Source organism: Sarcophilus harrisii, chromosome 2, assembly GCF_902635505.1.
Source record: "Sarcophilus harrisii chromosome 2, mSarHar1.11, whole genome shotgun sequence".
Lineage (NCBI taxonomy): Eukaryota > Metazoa > Chordata > Mammalia > Dasyuromorphia > Dasyuridae > Sarcophilus > Sarcophilus harrisii.
The window spans coordinates 502,319,010-502,338,946 of record NC_045427.1 but is presented as its reverse complement, the minus strand read 5'-3'; the positions used below and the strand labels follow the sequence as shown (position 1 = coordinate 502,338,946).

The following is a 19,937-nucleotide window of genomic DNA, read 5'->3' as shown; positions in this document are numbered from 1 at the left end:
TTTTTGTCCACCTGTGTAATTAATTTTTTCCACTTTAGATCCTGGGTTATTGAGATCTGTTGTTTCTAAATTTCCTTTCTCTTATTTTCTCCATTGATCTTTCTGTTCTTTGTCCAATTCCATATATTTTTGATGATTGTTGCTTTTATGTGCTTTGGGAGATTTTGTGCATTTTATAGTTACTTGGAATGAGATTTCCCTATTATTGTTTCTTTATATATATATATATATATATATATATATATATATATATATATATATATATATGCATATATAAATTATTGTTATATACATATATTATTATTACATAGAAATGCTCTTAGTTTTTAAAGGGTTTATTTTATGACCTGCCATTTTACTGAAGATATTTTTTTCCCCTCAGTTAGTATCTTTAATGATTAACAGGTTTTCCAAGTAAACTATCACATCACAAAAAATAAATAGCAATTGTTTTGTCTGCTTTTTACTTATCTTTATTCTTTTAATTCTTTTCTCTTGCTGATTGCTATTCCTAGCATTTCCAGAATTATATCATATAATAGAGAGAATGGATGTCCCTGCCTCACTTTCATTTATTGGAAAAATTCTAGTGTTATCACAGTGTATATGATGCTTTCTTTGGTCGTAGATAGATACTTTCTATATCTTTTAAAGTTCCTGTATGCCTGTCCCTTGCACAGGATTTGCATAAAACAGTGTCTTTTTCTTTGTCCAAGACCTTTTCTTTATCTATTAATATGATCATATTGAGTTTTTGATGTTTCAATATGATTATATTAATTTTCTAATTTTGAACCATATTTGCAATCCTGATATAAATCCCATTTGATCTCATAATGAATAATTTCTTGGGTAAGCACCTGCCATTTGATAGGACGTTGTTTAAAATTTGGAGTCATTGTTCATTAATGATATCGGCATAAAATTTTCCTTCTGTGCTTTATCCTTCCCTGTTTATTGGGATTATATTTGTTATAAAGAGGATTCTGGTAGCTTGCCTTCTTTCTCAGTTTTTGAGAGTAATTCATGAAGTATGGATATTAAGTCTTCTTTAAAAGTTGGGTAGAGTTTTTCTTTAAATTCATCAGATCCAGGAATTCTTTGCTGTAAGAGTTCTTTTATATTTAGATCTATTTCCTTTTCTGCAGTCAGGTTATTTTTTATCTCTATCTAGATAGTTTTAGTATTTTCTATTTTCAAAGATATTCCTCTGTTTTAGTTTTGTAACATACAACTGTGTATAATGTATTCTGATTATTTTTTATTTCTTGGGTTTTGCTGTGATTTCACTTTACTCATTTGCTGCCTTATTGATTTTTTTTTTTTTTTTGCTCTCTTTAATTAGATTAGCTAAGGAGTTATCAATTTTATTACTCTTTAAAAAAATTTTTTTTGTTTTTTTTTTAATTTATCATTTCTAATTTTCCCCGATTTATGTTCTCTCCAGTTTTTAATATCTCCTCTTAATATAGATTTGTTTGTTGATTATTTTTAAAAATGCATATTCAGTTCATTAATCTTCTTTTTTTCTATTTTGTTAATGTATGATTGTAAGGATATGATTTTCCCCCTGAGGACTGCTTTAGCTGCATCCCAGAAATTTTGGTATGTTGTTTCATCATTATCATTTTGCATAGTTAATTTTTTCTATGTTTCATCATTATTTCTTTTGCATAGTTAATTGTTTCTTTGATTTGTTCTATAAATCACTTATTTAAAATTTCATTGTGTTCACTTCTATCTGTATCTTTTGTTGTTCCTGAACCAGTTTCTCTTCTTGTTGCGTTATTGTCCATAAAGGATTTGTTAACTGTTTCTGCCTTTTTACAGTTGTTTGATCTAGCATATGGCAAGTTTTTGAAAACATTCAGTGTGGTTCAGGGAAATAGGTGTATTCTTTTGTCCTATTTAGAACAAAGTCTTGTATAAGTCTGGTACCTCATTTCTCTAGAGAGTTGTTTAATTCATATTTACCCTTTTATTTATTTTGCTGTTAGGTCTTTTTAAAACTGATGAAGGGATATCAAAATCTGTCACTGTTGTGTTAGCTTTCTGTATCTTTCTGAAGCTCAGATGTTTTCTTTATGATTTTGGATGCTAAGGCATTTAGAACATAAAAGGTTATTACTAATATTGGCTTATTGTCTATGGTTCCTTTTAGCTTTATATAGTTTCCTTGTTTATCTCTTTATTTTTTGAATGTTTGTTTTTGTTTTGTCTGATAGCATGATGGCAGTTTTTTTATTTGATTGATACATAATAAAAAAATTTCTATCCTATATTGAATTTCTTAAACTTAATTTTAATTTAATCCAGAAATTGAATTTCAATATCTATGTTTAGGATTTCAACATTTTTATTATTTCTTTCATTATGGTATTATGTTTTTTTGGTCCTGGTTTTTTTTCCCCATGATTCTTAGGCTCTCTCTATACCTCCTGTCTTTTTGAGATCCATGTCTTGGTTAGTAGTGAGTATATTTTCTTTTCATAGTCTTGTTTCTCTTCTTCTAGGTTGCCTTTCACTTCTCTGTATTTACATCCTCTTGTTCTCTTTTTTGATTTTGTTGTTGATGCTTTCATAATTTTCTTCTCTTTTACACTACTGTGAAACAGTGTGTTGTGGTTCAGTGTTAAGAAATTCTACAGGTTCTTTGTCTCAGCAAATGTGACCATTTCTTTTTGTTTTGCAGTACTTATTCATAGATACTTTAACTTGTTTGCTATATCTGGATGCCATATTTCTTTTTGCTACTGTTTTTCGTGTAGACTTATTAATTTATGTTCAAGGTCTTTGAGAGTTCTTCTTCCAAAAAACTTTGGAACTTTGTCACCTTCCTTCCTTTCTCCCTTCCAATTTTCTTATTCTTTTTGTCCCTTCTCCTCTGGTTGTGATTTTTCTTGGGAGTTGGATCACAAAGCCTTTTAAACGCTTTCTACACGGAGTAATTTATGGTTCACCAGTCTAGGTTCCAAATGATTCTTGGAGTAAAAACGTAGGCCCCAACTAAATGGTGTGCTTTTTTTCTTAAGGCTTGGCATGTTGCAAAGCGCTCCACATTCACTTCATCCTGGCCTAGTGATCATTCCTATTCCTCTGTTGCTTAGTTCTCTGGCCCAGCACCAGAAGTTCAGGGCCAGTTTTTCCCTGGTACCAGCAGTTCTTCCTTTCCCCTGTACTACTAGCACAGCCTGCTTTTACCTACATTGGAAGTTCAGAATTTTGTAGCACTGGTGTTTCCAGCTTGTATTCTCTGGCAGTCTCTTGTTCCTGACAAACTGTGGCCAAGCTGACTGTTAAGGCCCAGGTGAATTTCTACACGCTGGAACACGATGAGGTTGGAGGAAGAGAGGGAGAACTTTGATGTTTAGGTGGGTTTACCCTGTGTTGCATCCTTGGATCTGCTATTGTGACTTCCCTGCTGCTAGTGTGGGAGATGGGGGAGAGGTGCTAAATAAGTTCAAGTGTCATTTGCTGGGTTTACATTTTATTTTGTTTTGTCTTGTTTTAAACTTTTTCAATTGTGGATGTCCTTTATTGTGGAGATTGCTGAAGTTGCTTTATCCTTGGCACATAATTTCTATTTTGGAAAAGTATGAGAGGACTTGGAGAAAATGTTTAGTCCTTCATTTGTTGTTTATATGACACAGAAGTGTAATAATTTTAATATTGTATTCAATATCAAGACAGATTCCTGTCTTGAAATTTTCTTGGTATCAGATATTGGAGATCTGCCACTGGTTATTATTCAGAGATAAGATGCATGATTCAGAAAGACCTAGGTTCGAGTTCTATCTTCAAAACCTCATTGACTGTATAACCTGTGATCAAGTTACTTAACCCATCAGTGCTTCAAAGTGTTAGAAAGATGGAGTGTTGCAAAGCGTTCCACATTCACTTCATCCTGTCCTAGTGATCTTTTCTATTGCTCTGTTGCTTCTGGGCACTTTCTAGCACTTTAATTGCAGAAGTTTTCTGTACCTGCATTGATAAAGAGAATTTCCGTATTAGAGAACTTCTTATACAGATCAAATCACAAAGTCTGGACTAAATAAATATAACAGAAATAAAACAATGTGTTTAGGGTTTTGGGATACATTATGAAAAAGACTGAAATCTAATTAGTTGAGTTGAATTATTTTTTAAACTCATTTTAATTAGACTATAAAAAAGCCCTGAGAAGAAGTAGCAGCTGACATTGTATATTTAAGTATTAAGAGAATTCTGAGAAATGAAAGATTACTTTGAAGAAATAGTTGCACTCAAACTTTTATGAAATTATAAAGGCTTAAAAGTTTGTACAAATTAGTTGTCACAGGAAGCAATTAATGGAGTTAATAGCTAGATTTGCCCCTAGATTTTTGACATTTCTAGTGCCAGTTTTCTTGGCTCTCATATTTGTTTGTCTGTCGAGCCTTAAAGTTCACAAAATAGTAACAATGAGATCTTTATGTATCTATCTGACAAATGGTTTGTTTTTTCCTCACAATTTCTTCTAAATTTCTGCTTAATGCATCATAATCATTCTTATTTTGAGAATGGGAGGTGTCTGTATACTAATGTTCACTTAATTTTCATAGGAAGATAATGGACATTCTGACTATAAAAAAGTATGTACAGAATACCAAAAATGGACAATTTTATAATTAATGATCATCTTTTAAATTTATTTTTAGTAGCTAAAGGACTATGCTAGGTAGCAAACATATTGAGAAATACTTTATAGAAATGAACTAATTCAAAAGGTTTTACTTTTCACACACTCATTTTCAGACATTTTATAAATTCTTTCAGGATAATGTTTCTATGTAATCTACTAGGGTGACTAGGATGTGCAGTGGTGTGAAGCATGTTAGGAGAGGAGTGACTGGGTGTGAGGGTGTACATGTTTACAATGTTAGTTGATTATTTTTCTCTTTAAGGATCTTATAATGAAAAAACCCACTAGGTTTTCCATATCAGGATAATAGTTTAAAATTTTAATTGCCATCCCATAATTTGTTTATCCATTCCCCAGTAGAAATCTACCTTCTGAATTTCAAATTTACTTATTTTTTTTTACCATGGCATAAAGAGCTGGGGGGGGGGGGGGGGGGGGGGGGTGGCTTCCGAGGTCTTTTTTTTTTTTTTGCCAGATTTTTTTGGGGGGGAGGAGGGAAGGGTTTAGACCTAGTAGCCATATACATATACTGTATAAACGGACAATATAGTGACTTTTGGAGCATAGTTTCAAGTTGTTTTCTAGAATGTATATAACAATTATGTATATAATGTATATAACAATTCAGAACTCTACTAGCAGTACATTAGCATGTCTGTCCTTCCAGAGATCCTCCAACAATTGTCATTGTACTTTTTAAAATATCTTTATCAATCTAAGTATTATGAAAATTCAGAGTTGATTCAATGAATTTGATTGCTAGTGCTTTTAAGCATTTCTTCATATTTCATTGATAGCTTGAATTTCTTCCTTTGAATATTGCCTATTTATACAACTATTGAAGAATGGTGTGACTATTTTATCTTCAAGATATTATGAATTCATTTCTCTGGTTGTAGGAAAGTTAATGTCCCTGGACTCTACTTTCCTTATCTATATAATAATAGAATTGGACCGGATGGTCTCTTTTTTATGTTTAAAAAAATTCTTATTACTTATGCTCTATTCTTTTAAAAAATTATTTTAGTAATTATTGGTAACAAGTTTTTTTTTTTTAAAGCAAGTAAGATGTCTACAATTGTCAATATACAGCATAATGTCTGTCCACAAAATGAAAACTTAAAATTTTGTCTTTGTGTATCACTTGCTTATTATTGGCACTGTGGGTAGCACAAAATAAATTAGGTTGTTGATTGATAAAGGCACCAAATGGCTTTGGTTTTGATTAAGATTTAGGTTTCACCCAGTATAGATTCTAATTATATTTAATCTGGAGCATTCTTGGGGAGATTAATGTAAATTTTTTCAAAGGTACTAGAATAGCTTAAATTCAACTCAGGATTAAGAATCTACATATTGTTGAGATATGTGGCACATTAAATGTCTTTTGCTTTCATGTCAGTAAGATTATATAAACTTTGAAATCTTACCATGATTGTATGTTATTTCAAAAAAGCTTATCTGTCCTGTCCCATTTTTTAAATGTGATATTGAAATACAAATTTACTATAGAAATAATTTTTATTTTCCCTTATTTAAAATGATATAAAAGATTGCTTGGTTATATTAAAAGGTAAAAATATAAATATACACATTCCTTTTTTTGTAACAGATAACTGTTTTCCACATTGGGTCAGATGAACATCAAGATATAGATGTTGCAATACTTACAGCACTGCTAAAAGGTAAGCTCTAAAGTTTTACTTAAGTGGGTCTAAGTTTTCTGTGCTACATAGTATGTTTCTTTTATTTTGAAATGTTATATTTTATTTTTATATCACCTTCATTTTAAAATATATCCCTATGATGAGGTTCGGCGCAGGGCAGAGAGTTGTGGGAACCCCCCTTCTGGTCGGCACAGGTTCCTCCTAAATGAATTTATGAAACCAGAAAGTTAAACTGGCAAAAGAAGTTTATTATTAGAACTGAGAATTCAGCTTTTGCAGACTGACTTTCTTAGTGGCAAGGTCCCAACAGAGAAGTAAAGATCTAGCAGAGAAATCCCCACAGAGAGGTAAAGAGGGATAGGGTCCTGTGAGGGAAATAGGTGAGAGAGAGAAAGAGGGAGTAACGCTGAAAGAGAATGTGCCCTCAGTGGAGAGAGGGTCATAGCTATGCCAAGGAGAGAGAGAGACAGCATGATTCCTGCTTTTAGTCCTCAGCAAGGAATTTTGTTGAAGGAAGCTTGGTATATGAATAGCTTTTGGTGAGAGTTGGGAGCAGTTTGAATTGGAATCAGAATAGAGAATCTTCCAATTGAATGAGTGTCCTTGGACTAATCTCCAGGTTAAATAGGAGTGGTCCTGGATTCAACCAGTCCCACCCAGATAATAGAATGAAACCACTATCTTGATTCCCTGAAGCAGGAATCTCAGGAGAGAGCTTTTCTGAGGGAGTTTCCCAAGTTTTCCCCCCAAAGTCTGAGAGTGAGAGTTTTAGGGTTCCCCTCATCATCTATCTACCCCCTATCTCCATTCTTCCCTCTCCCATTAATGAATCATACCTTGTAACAGAAAAGTAAATTTAAGAAAACCAATCAAAGCATTAACAGTGACAATATATGCCATATTTTACATTAATAAATTTGTCCACCTCTGCAAAAAATGGCAAGAAGGCTCTTCGTTTCTCTTCTGGGACCAAGCTCAGTCTTTATAGTTGTATGTAAATTGATTATTATGTGAGAAGATAGATGCTTTCTTTTCTTTTTCCTTTTTTTTTTGTTATGCTTTTTTTTTTTTTTAATTTACTATTGCAAGACCTTTTATTCCAACTTTTCCCGTCGTTCCCCCTCCCCTTCCCCCAGATGGCAGGTTGACCAATGCATGTTAAATATGTTGAAGTATAAGTTAAATACAATATATGTATATATGCCTCAACAGTTATTTTGCTGTACAAAAAGAATCAGACTTTGAAATAGTGTACAATTAGCCTGTGAAGGAAATAAAAAATGCAGGCGGACAAAAATAGAGGGATTGCGAATTGGTCATCTCCCAGAGTTCTTTCCCTGGGTGTAGCTGGTTCAGTTCATTACTGCTCTATTGAAACTAATTTGGTTGATCTCATTGCTGAAGAAGGTCACGTCCATCAGAATTGATCCTCATATAGTATTGTTGTTGAAGTATATAATGATCTCCTGGTCCTGCTCATTTCACTCAGCATCAGTTCATATAAGTCTCTCCAGGCCTTTCTGAAATCATTCTGCTGGTCATATTTTACAGAACAATAATATTCCATAATATTCATATACCACAATTAATTCAGCCATTGTCCAATTGATGGGCATCCACTAAGTTTCCAGTTTCTGGCCACTACAAAGAGGGCTGCCACAAACATTTTTGCACATACAGGTCCCTTTCCCTTCTTTAAGATCTCTTTGGAGTATAAGCCCAGTAGTAATACTGCTAGATCAAAGGGTATACACAGTTTGATAACTTTTTGAGCATAGTTCCAAATTGTTCTTCAGGATAGATGCTTTCTTTACCTAACTAAATCTTTTGCAAAAATATTGTGTTCAAGAAAGCTATTTGAAGGTCTCATTAAAATTATTGATAGGAGCATTTACCTTAATTGAATAATTCCAAATTTACATTGATAAGATAAATCACTCAGAAACAGTCAGATTCAATACTTTATTCTCTGGTAAGCTGATACTTTCACAAATTAAGGGAGTAGTGGAGCTTTAGGAGTTAGTGTAATAAGTAGTAGCCCAGCTCTTTATCTAGTCCTTCTTATATATTCTTGCTATGGTTTTCAGCATGTAGTATCCCACTCTCCACTTTACCCTCTTGAGATAGAAATAGGCATTCATTTTTGGCTTAGCTGCATAGACAGAAGGACAAGAGTTTTAAAAGGAAAGTCAGCACTGCTCAGAATTTCAGCAGAATGCCCATAGTCAGGGATCCCATCAGTATGATTTGTAGATTAAGGGTTCTGTTTTCTCTTCTTCCTCATCTTATCACATGCCTTCTGCCCCTCTCTCTTCTTTCACCTATCCTATTCCACCTCATCTCCTTCAAAAGATTACCCCCTCTGTTATCCCTTCTCTTTCACTTGTTTTTAGACTCCTTGTCTGGTTCATATCTTACTTAGAAACATACCCATTTCTTCTCTATCTGAAAAAACACTCCATATATTTCCATTCCAGCAAATGTCATCCTTTATCTCGTCTGCATTTTGTGGCTAAACTCACAAAAACCTCTATAAGTGGTATCTCCACTTTCTCTTTCTTTGTAATCATTCAGAAATCATCTTCTGGCCTTATTCTACTGAAAATGCTCTCTTCAAAGTTACTAGTGATCTCTCAATTGCCATATTCAGTGGCCTATTCTTAATCATTCTCTTCTACTTCTCTGTAGCCTTTGACACTTGATCACCCTTTTTCCCCCTTGATATTCTTATCTCTAGATTTTTTGGATATCCCTCTTAGTTCTCCTACTCAGACTTCTCAGTTTCCTTTACTTGCTCATCCAAATCTCACCCTCTGTCCATAAGAGTCTTTCAGGTTTCTTTTCTTTTCTTCTTGCCTTCCTCTGTATTTTACTTAGTGATCATGTCACCAAGGATTAAATTATGATTTCTCTGCTAATGATAATCAGATCTACGTTTCTTGTCTCAATCTTTCTGCTGACCTCCAAACCCACATCTACAAACTGCCTTTCAGAATCTTAAACTCAGCCAATCCAAAACCAAACTCTTTGATTTCTCCCCCAAATCCTCCCCTTTTCTAACTTCCCTATGTTGCCCTACAAGGGCAACATTCTCCTCCTAGTTCCTCAGGCACGTGACTCGGGTGCCATCCTTAATTGCTTTCTGTCATATCTAGTCTGTTGCCATGGCCTGTTGAATTCACTTTTACAGCAGCTTTTCAAATATGCCTCCTCTCCTGACTGCTACCACCTTGGTGCAAGCCCTCATTGTTTCATGCCTGTAACTGTAGCCTGTTAGTGGGTTTATCCATCTCAAGTCTTTCCACTATTCAGTCTAACTTCCATTCATTGTTCTCTGCATACTCTCATCCACTGAAGCTGGCCTTCTGGCTATTCTACAGTTAATTGACTTGAGGCATTTTCTGTCTTCCATGCTTTGAATGCTCTCCATTTTCATCTCTGCCTACTGACTTTCCAATTTCTACAGGAAACCCTTTTCAATTCATCTTAATTCTGGTTCCTTCCCTCTTTTAATGATTTCTTTTTTATCTTGTATTGAATTTGTTTGTACGTATTTGTTTCTTTACTATTTTCTCCACTAAATTATGAGTTCCTTGAGGGCAAGAACTGTCTTTTGCCTCCATTTGGATCTCCAAAGCTTAGCACAATGTCTGGCATATTATAGGAGACCAGCGTTTATTAACTGACTAATGAGGGAATTTGAGCATTAAGGGTCCTAGACATTAGTGAGATTATGACATTATAGTGCTGATAGAAATATAGCTCTGCTTGATTCATTTAAGCCATCAGTTTGTGCTTCTGGGTTGTTTTTTTTTGTGAGAAAGCAGCAGTTATTCTTATTGAGAGCCCTTTGGGGCTGAAGAAGTGACTTGGCATTAGTCAGTCTGATTAGGCTATGCCAGAGATATTTGTCTCATATTCTGGATCATCCATCTTTAGACTCCTGACCACAGGTATATACTTGGTCTTCTTATTTTCTGTGCTGAAAATTTTCTGATTTTTCTATCTAGAATTAAAATTAAGTACCTACTATCAGCCAACTGTGCTGAGCACTGAGAATATAAAAGGCATCACAGCCTCTGGCTTAAAGAATCTCACCATTTTTCAGGGAAAGGCAACCCAGAACAGAAAATTTCTTTTCTTTTGAATCCATTAGTTTATTCCTTGTGGGCACTACCACTTGATTGTCCAATCTGTACCTTTAACAATGTAATATCTCTCCCTCTGAACTGTTCTTTCATTCAGACTTGTCTATTTTCTTTGAAGTTACCATCATTCTTCTAGACAGCCAAGGTATAAGCCACGTATGATCATATATTTCACCTCTCAGTACAGTCATTTGTCAAGTCTTACATCTGTTCTCTCTACTTATGTGCCCCCTGTGTTGATGCACATTATTTTCATCCCTCTTTTGTATTAAAAAGTACAAAAGAATGCTAAATAGCATCCTTTTATGCGGTTTTCCAGCTTCCCAGTCTTTTTTCTTTTTTTTTAAACCCTTTTCAATACACTCTATGTGGAATTGCCAAACTGATATTCCTAAACCACAGCTTCAATTTCTCCCTCTTTCTGTTGAGGGCGGGAGGATATATTTCTTAGCCTGGCATTTAAAACCTTTCATTTCATGTTACACACACACACATACACACACACACACACACACATACACACACACACACAAGTATCAATTCAGGTGTCACTTCTTTTGGCAAGAGTTTCATGATCCTTGAGTATGTAGTATTCTTTGCTCCCTTTAAAAAGTAAATTAGTTTTATGTTTAATTAATGTTTGTTGAATTGCGCTGAAACTGATATTACTTTATTTTTCTCACACCTCTATGGCAGGGTAAAATAATTTTGATAACATTTAACTTGTGTTTTAGGGGAATAATAATTGTTGATTTTTATGTTTTAAAAGATGGTGATTTTGTATGTTGATATATCCCCTTATTTGATTCAGGTACTAATGCATCTGCATTTGACCAACTTGTTCTCACACTGGCATGGGATCGAGTTGATATTGCCAAAAATCACGTATTTGTTTATGGACAACAGTGGCTGGTATGTAAACAATCTTTATTCTAAATGAAACTTGTTTATATAATAACTTGAATAATTGCTTAATTCACTTGGTTTATGATTTAACTTTTTTTCATTAATGGATATACTTAAATGAGAATAAGTCCAGATAAACATTTTGATTAATCCTTTTGATTACTAGATGCATTTAGATTTCCTCCAATTGAAGGTGTTCTCTCCCCATTCATATTTCTTCAAATTGTCAAAACATTTCTATTGCCATTATCATATTCTATCTACATATTTTAAATGTACTTGTTAACAAGGACATTAAAACTTGTTAACAAGGACATGTGTGTGTGTGTGTGTACACATACATGCATACATATTTACATATGGAGACTGAATATATATATATATTTCTCTCTGGATGCGTAGGCTCTTTCCATCACTATTGAAATTGTCTTGACTCATCTTATTTTTTATTTTGTTTTGGGGGGTGAGTTGTATTTCAGTAGTTTTATTGAAAGGTTACTTATAGTACTAGAATATAATGGTACTTTGTTAGGTTATTTCAGCCAACTTAAAAGTTTGCATTGATGAAAGGAAATTCTTCAGTGAATCTGGTGTTTCAGAGTAACTGAACCTTCAAAATAGTTGAATTTCTTCACCATAAGAATCCTATTAAGACCCAGTTTCAGGGATTTTTGGAAGGTGAGTGATTTTGTTCAGTATGCCCACACATAATCTACTTCAACTTCTGAACACTTGTTCAGATTTAGAACACTTATTTAGTGAATATTCAATTAGTACCTGTATTCAGTTAGTATCTGTCCAATTCACAACTGGAGAAAAGGTTTCTATGTTCTTTGGTTTTAAGAACTGAATTGGGCTAAAAAGACTTTTTACTTCAAAGTCTCTCAGTCTTACAATCTTCTGAAGGCCATTATCCTTAGCAGAAGAAATTAATTTCAAGCCACAGACCTTTGACTGACATCTGGATTCCTGTTCCAACAGAACATTCAGTTGGTATCATTTCCTTTTTTTTTTTTTTTTTTTTAAATTTAATAGCCTTTTATTTACAGGATATATACATGGGTAACTTTACAGCATTAACAATTGCCAAACCTCTTGTTCCAATTTTTCACCTCTTACACTCCCCCTCCCCCCCCCTCCCCAGTTGGTATCATTTCCAATGGAGCAGTAATGAATTGAACCAGTTACGCCCAGAGAAAGAACTCTGGGTGATGACTAAAAACCATTACATTGAACTCCCAATCCCTATATTTATGCCCACCTGCATTTTTGATTTCTTTCACAAGCTAATTGTACAATATTTCAGAGTCTGATTCTTTTTGTACAGCAAAATAACGGTTTGGTCATGTATACTTATTGTGTATCTAATTTGTATTTTAATATATTAAACATCTACTGGTTATCCTGCCATCTGGGGGAGGGGGTGAAAAAAGAAAAGAACATTCAGTTGGTGCAGCAGTTTCTGAGCTTTAGTTATTACTAGTGCCTCTGTCATCTTGAGCTGTCTTCCTGTGGCAGGTCTTCCTCAGTAGTAAACTTCCCCTCTGGGACCTGTCATCTCCTCACCCGGAGAGAAATCACCTCATTCATGAAAAGTGTCAAATCCAACACAGTTCATCATCACATGATCTTGTTGCTATGTACCATGTTCTCTTGGTTCTGCTCACTTTGTTCAGCATCAATTCACATAAATTTCTCCAGGCTTTTCTAAAATCAACCTGCTCGTCATTTCTTAGAGAACAATAATAATCCATTACAATCATATACCTTAATTTATTCAGCCTTTCCCCAACTCATGAGTGTCCACTCAGTTTCCAGTTTCTTGCTACTACAAAAAGGGGCTGCCACAAATATTCTTGTACATAATAGATAGGTCCTTTTCTCTCTTTTGTAATTTTTTTTTGGGGGGTGAGGGAGGTTATAGACCCAATAGAGATACTGCTGGATCAAAGGGTCTGCACAGTTTTATAGCTCTTTGGGCATAGTTCCAAATTGCTCCCCAGAATGATGGGATCATTTCACAATTTCATCAATGCATTCATTGGACTTTTAGAGTAAAGAAAAAAAATTTGATTGAGGATAAAGCAGTTGATTTATTTATATAGTTTGCTGGTGTTGCTCATACTGTTGGTCTCCTTATGCTAAAGCCTGAGGGAGCAATTAGAGGTCATTGTGCTACTTGCTCTTAATACTCTTCTCAATAGCTTGAGACATGGTCCCCTGTGTGAGCGCCCTAATCAACTCTCTAAAATTGTAAGTTGCAAAGATACTTCCAAAGCATATTAGTAATTTCCTCATCTGAAAGTTCTATATACCCATAAAATCTCAAGTCCAGTACCTATTTGATTATCAACATTTCCCTCTGGAACACTTTTCTCTGTGTTTTTGATTTTTCAGAATAAATTTTTTTGTTGTTTTTACATCACTTGCATTTCCCAAATTATCCTTACTTTTGTTGCCATTGAGCCATCCCTTGTGAGAATAAAAAAGGGAGAGGAGAATGGTTCAGTAGGACAAATCAATATAATTTTAAAAATCTGACAGTTATGTAGTATTCCCCATCTATAATCTCTCCCTTCTGCAAAGAAAGAAAAGTGGTATTTCTGCTTTTGGAATAAACTTGATACTTATAGTTTGACAATATCCATTTTTCAATAAACTACATTTCATTCAATCTTCCCAACTCACTGATATTGGTTGAGTAGTCAGTACTACTTGCTTCCCAAGTACCATTTTCAAGTTCTCTCTGTACTATTCTTACCATTAACATTTCCTTCTTTGAAGTTGGCTTTATCCATATCTACCATCCAATCAAAATCTTGGTTGTTCTTGTCTCCTAATTTCCATTGTACTCTTATTTCTTCAGTGAATTCAGTACCTAACTCACAATCTGCTCCCTTCTGATACTGCTGTTACCCTGGTGCAAGCTTCATCTCCTCAAACCTGGACAGTGGTAGAAACCACCATAATCCACTCAGCTGTCCAATGAATCTTCATGAATCTAATTCTGACCACATCAGCCCGACAACACACTCAGTAAACTCCAGTGGCTCACTGTCATCTAGCAGGTCAACCCTGAAACCTTCTCTTTGGGACTCAACATCTTTTACAGCTTGGCCTCTTCCTATCTTTCTGGTTTTAAGCCTTACACACACACACACACACACACACACACACACACACACACACACTCTTCAGTCCAGAGACATTGTCTTACTGTTCATTACATAAAACAATCTACACTCAACATTTTCAGTGACTATTTTCTAAGTCTGCAGTACTCTTAATCTCTACTTTGGCTTCCTTGGCATATTTCAAATCTCAGCTAAAATCTCATCTTCTATGAGAGTCATTGCCTTATTCTCCTTAATATTAAATTACTTCCCATTTATTATTTCCCATTTATCCTTTACATGATTTTATGCATAATTGTTTTCAGGTTGGCTTTGAGAGTAGTGACTGATTTCTGGTTTTCTTTGTGTCCCTAACATTTAGTAGTTAGTAATAGGAGCTAGAATACAGTAGATACTTAAAAATGCTTTTTGATGAACTGACTGAATGAATGAATCCCTTACATTCCCAAGCCTTTCTTGTTTATTTATGTGAAATGTGTTTCATTTATTCTTTGTGTGTGTGTGTGTGTGTGTGTTTCACTTATTCTGAGAAGGTCTTTAAGTTATAGGTGTTTGCCTTTTTCTCTCTGGAGAGTATTGGCAGTTGTAAAATTTTAATTGGGAGAAACTGCTTCTAGTATTTCTATATGCCTTCTACTTAAATGTTAAGTGGGCATTTTCTTCTAGAAGACAATATTTGTGACTTTTTGATCTTACTAGTTCTCCTTATCAGTGTTCTGACAACTTTAGAATTGATTGAAATCAGTCAATTTTCTTTCCAGTTTTGTTTAAATTTTTAAAATGTAAGTGAAAAGTAGGTATGATTTTTGTCTGCAGATTTTATAAATATGGAGCTAACTCTTTACATTTTACTTTACACAAAGAGTAAACCTTTTTTTGAAGCAATTGTGGTTAAGTGACTTAACCAGGGCCACACAACTAAAGAGTAAACTCTTTACATTTTACTTTTTATCTCAATCATTCAAATCCTATTTACTTGTTTTAAATAATGTGTTATATTTTTTCAAAGAATTCCTTATTTCACACCATGCTCAGCCTGAAATCTGAATTTCTATTTATCTATATATTTTAATTACAATTCTCATTCTCAGGAAGAGAATTCTCAATTCTCTGGAAGAAGTATGTGTAAATGTTCAGAGTAAAGTTGATTGCAGTCATATTTTTCAATTATTTGAAAGTCTCAATTAATATTGTTTAAATAGGTTGTCTATCTTGGTTCCCTTTTAGGTTGGATCTTTGGAACAAGCTATGTTAGATGCCCTTGTAATGGATAGAGTTGCATTTGTAAAACTTCTTATTGAAAATGGAGTAAGCATGCACAAATTCCTTACAATTCCTAGGCTAGAAGAACTTTATAACACAGTAAGTATTTCAAATTTGAAATTCTAGTTTACAAAACTTCTGCTTCCCACTACATGTTAATGCTTTTGAAATCTGTTATTCACTAAAATGAAACTAAATGTTATAAAATGTAATGGATACCCTTGATCTTGTAAAATACTTGAAGAACTTTATCTTCTTTTCTTGGTGATTTTGCATATAATTTCAAAGAGATTAACTTATCAATTTTGATTAGTTAGTGGAGTTTTTGTTCATAGAAAGAGAAAGCTCTGATGGAGGGGGCTCTATCTGGAAATGCATGTAATGATTTTTTTTTAAAGGTATCAAAACTTTTTTCCTTCTGAGTTTTCCCATCTCTTTAAAAGTGTGAAGCATTACTTTTCTCCACTTCTGGAATGCAATTCATTATTTTCATTACTTAAAGTAAATTTACCTAGCTTTCCCTGAATAAATTTTTAAAAATCTTTATATCTTAAATGTTTTTGCTGGAAAAAGAAGAGTTCCAAGGCATTGTCAGAGAGTGTCATAAATTACTGGCATTACAAACTTTATGATACAAATTTTCAGTAAGCGTTTAGAAAAGGGAGAGAACTTATTGCTAAGTAATAAGTAAGGGAGGGACTTGATTTGAGCTTCAAATATGGAGCAGGGAGAAACAAGGTAGATTTGGCAGAACTTACAAAATCACAGCACTTTTGAATATTTGTATGTTCATGAATTTTTTAAAATAAATTTCAACTAGAATACAATAATTCATATTTCATCAGCTTTCACTGTTATGTTGAGGAAACATTTGTTGGTATAAGTGCTAGCTATGTGAAAAGCAATAAGTTAGACAGTGGGGAATACAAGGAAAAATTGAAATAGTCCCAGTCCTTTGTGAGCTTAAAGTCTAGCAAGAGAAGGAAACAAGGACATAGATGTATCTGAAATATATACACATAAAAGATGTTTCAGAAGCAAAGGTACTAGTATCTGAGAAATCAAGAAAAAGGGTATTATACTTAGATAATTCCTTACTTTACTAATTGATTAAACTGTTATTAGTTTTTGACTAAGATGCTCATTCTTTTCACCTCAACTTCCTTAAAACTCTGGTCCTATATAAGAAAATCTTTGTATGAATTATCAGTGGCTCTTTTTGCAAATAAATATTTATTTTTGAACTCTTGATAGATTCTTGATAGTTTTCTAATGATTTTAATTTTTGTAAATTTTTTTTTGTCGTTTTTCATAAAGAAACAAGGCCCAACTAATCCAATGCTATTTCACCTTGTTCGAGATGTTAAACAGGTATGTTTTTATTTTTATTTATTTAAAAATATTTTTTTATTTCTAATTTTATTTATTTAAAAATAGTTAGTCCTTAATTTTTATAAAACTTAACAGATAATTGATACCTAGAGTTAATTATTCTAATTAGCAAATAAATTTTTTAATTTCTTCTATTATTCTTCAATATAAGTAGTATCATAGTGGATAGACAAATTGCCTTTGTAATCAAGAAGAACCAAATTCAGCTTCTGGTTCTGATCTATATAGTGACTGTGATCCTGAGCAAGTCTTTTAGTCTCTCAGATTCCCTAGCAAATGTCACATCCATTAACTCACTGATCATAAATATAAATGTAAAAATGTCCTCCAAAAGTCATGAAAACAAAGGAACTATCTAAATTTGAATTGTTGCTAATGAAAGTTTATTTTTAAAAAATATAATATGGAAAGTATAATGACCTATGATATTACTTTACTACATCAGTGACTCCTGAAAGAAGCTTGTCATGTTACTTTTCTATACTTCTCTATTCATACTTCCTCAGGAACAAAAAAAGATTTTAGGTTGATTTATATTAGGATAATTTATATACATTTATATGACAAGACTTTTCAATGCAGCTATCCTTTACATGTTTGCTATGATAATAGGCCTCACATTTATTTATCTTTTTGCCATGTGCATTTTTCTTCATATACAGCATGGACTCAAAAGGACAGGATGATTGAGCATTTTCCAAAGAGTATAAAATAAGTTACATATGTAAGAAATACACATTTTTGAGAGGTGTAGGGCTGTGAAGAAGTTGCTTGCTCTACATTTCTGTTACCTGTGAGATTGTCCTCTCATCCTTTCCAGTTTGTCATTTACATTACTCTGTCACAATGGACATTGCTGGCTCATTTTATGTATTAACTTATTTTTTGCATTTGTTAGAATACAGAATGAATTGGTTCATTTTGAGGAACTCTCTTGGAAACTAAATAACCATACTTATCCATTGTAAGTTATGTTTTTAGGCAGACGGACAGTAATAAAGTAGAAATATCTATGATTTTTGAGGATTTCTGCAATGAAGTTATCCTCAGAGTAGACCTACAACTACAAAATTTTTGAAAAATACAGATTTCTTGAGAGATACATAGGAAGAACATTTGGAAAGAATAGGTCATGGCAGAATGCCAAAATTAGGTCATAAATATAAACCATATGGAAGAAATAGGACATATTACAGGAAAAAAATTTTAGAATAATGCTAGAGAGAGAGAGAGAGAGACAGGCCTGTATGTCTATTTATTATTCTTTAATAGGAAAGTTCTCCAAATCAAGATTTACACAAAATCTATTAACACATAAAAATCTATTTGCTTAATAATGCAAAAAATATTCTACTTCTAAGAATTGTGGGGGGGGTTAAATGTCTTGCCCAAAATCACACATCTAGGAAACATCCCAAGTGTATGAGCTCAAATTTGAACTCAGGTCCTCCTGACTTCAGAATTGTTGATCCATCCTGAATGCCCTATATTAGTATAATTTTAAATGGGCAGCCAAGGAGTGCAGTAGGAGTACTGGACCTGAATTAAGGAAGACTTGAATTAAAATTTAGCCTTATTCACTTAATAGCTATATAACCTTGGGCAAGTCAATTCACTCTATTTACCTCAGTTTCTTCATCTGCAAAAATGAGCTGGAGAAGAAAAATGGCACATCATTCTGGTATCTTTGTCAAGAAACACCTAAATGGGATCATAAAGAAAGAGTCAGGCATGACTGAAATGACTGAAAAGCAAAAATTTGTAATATTGTAGTCTTCATAGTTGGAAAACAATATAGTTAAGTCAGTCAAATCAACATTATGATGTAGATATTTAGGGAGCCTTCTAATTCTTAAAAGCTATGCTAATCACTTAATCTTTCTGAATTTCATTAACAAATACCTTAGTATTTTCTTACCTCAAAATCAAATGAAATAATGTATATGAAGTGCTTTGTAAACCTAAAAGTTATATATAAAAGTTATTAGTCTGGGAAATCAAGCACTATTTATAACATTCCTGTGGGAAAATATATTTTATAATGCATAGGAAGAAGGGACTTTGTAGACTTGGAGAGAAGCCTGTCTTTTCTTCCCTCTTTATATTTCTTGCGTCAGTTACTGAAAAGATTTAGTATGGATGAATAAGATAGAGTCCTGTTCCATTTAATTTCCTATTGGTTAGATTTGTAATTAAGGCTTCTCTTAGGGCCTAGATCTCAGGTGTAACACACTCCCTTCCAGAAGGGTATTTTAGTCAGGATTGCCTTTTTCTCTTTCCTTACAGCTAATTCTGCTTAACCACCCAGTAGGTAGAAATAAATTTAATAAATCTAGGAACCATTTTTTTCTTCACCTGGTTGAATCTACTCATACAAGATATAAGTAAGCCATTCGTACTTTTAATTTGTCAATTGTTCATATATGAATAGCAGTAAGTTAAATTTAATAAAAATGTTTTTCTAGGGGAACCTTCCTCCAGGATATAAGATAACTCTGATTGATATAGGACTTGTCATTGAATACCTCATGGGAGGAACCTACAGATGCACTTATACTAGAAAACGTTTCCGAGTAATATATAACAGCCTCGGTGGGAATAATCGGGTATGTAGAAACTTTTAGAAACAGTGTTTCTAAACTTTATATTGTAAACTTGGAAGAAAAATTACATTTGGCATTTTAAGAAATCCATTGGGATTGTAATCAAAGTTAATTGTCTATTTAATCTCATCACATAGACTTCAGTAGTATTATCTAATTTTTAT

At 33.4% G+C, this 19,937-nt stretch overlaps 1 protein-coding gene across 1 annotated transcript in view; it reads left to right on the top strand.

Annotated features, from left to right (window-relative positions):
- TRPM7 (transient receptor potential cation channel subfamily M member 7) overlaps positions 1-19,937 on the top strand; it is a 128,359-nt gene that overhangs the window by 57,484 nt on the left and 50,938 nt on the right. The window contains exons 10-14 of the mRNA XM_023499915.2: positions 6,273-6,345; positions 11,287-11,387; positions 15,743-15,877; positions 17,096-17,149; positions 19,636-19,776. Coding sequence (XP_023355683.2) covers positions 6,273-6,345; positions 11,287-11,387; positions 15,743-15,877; positions 17,096-17,149; positions 19,636-19,776 — 504 coding nt within the window. The remainder of the gene's footprint in view (positions 1-6,272; positions 6,346-11,286; positions 11,388-15,742; positions 15,878-17,095; positions 17,150-19,635; positions 19,777-19,937) is intronic.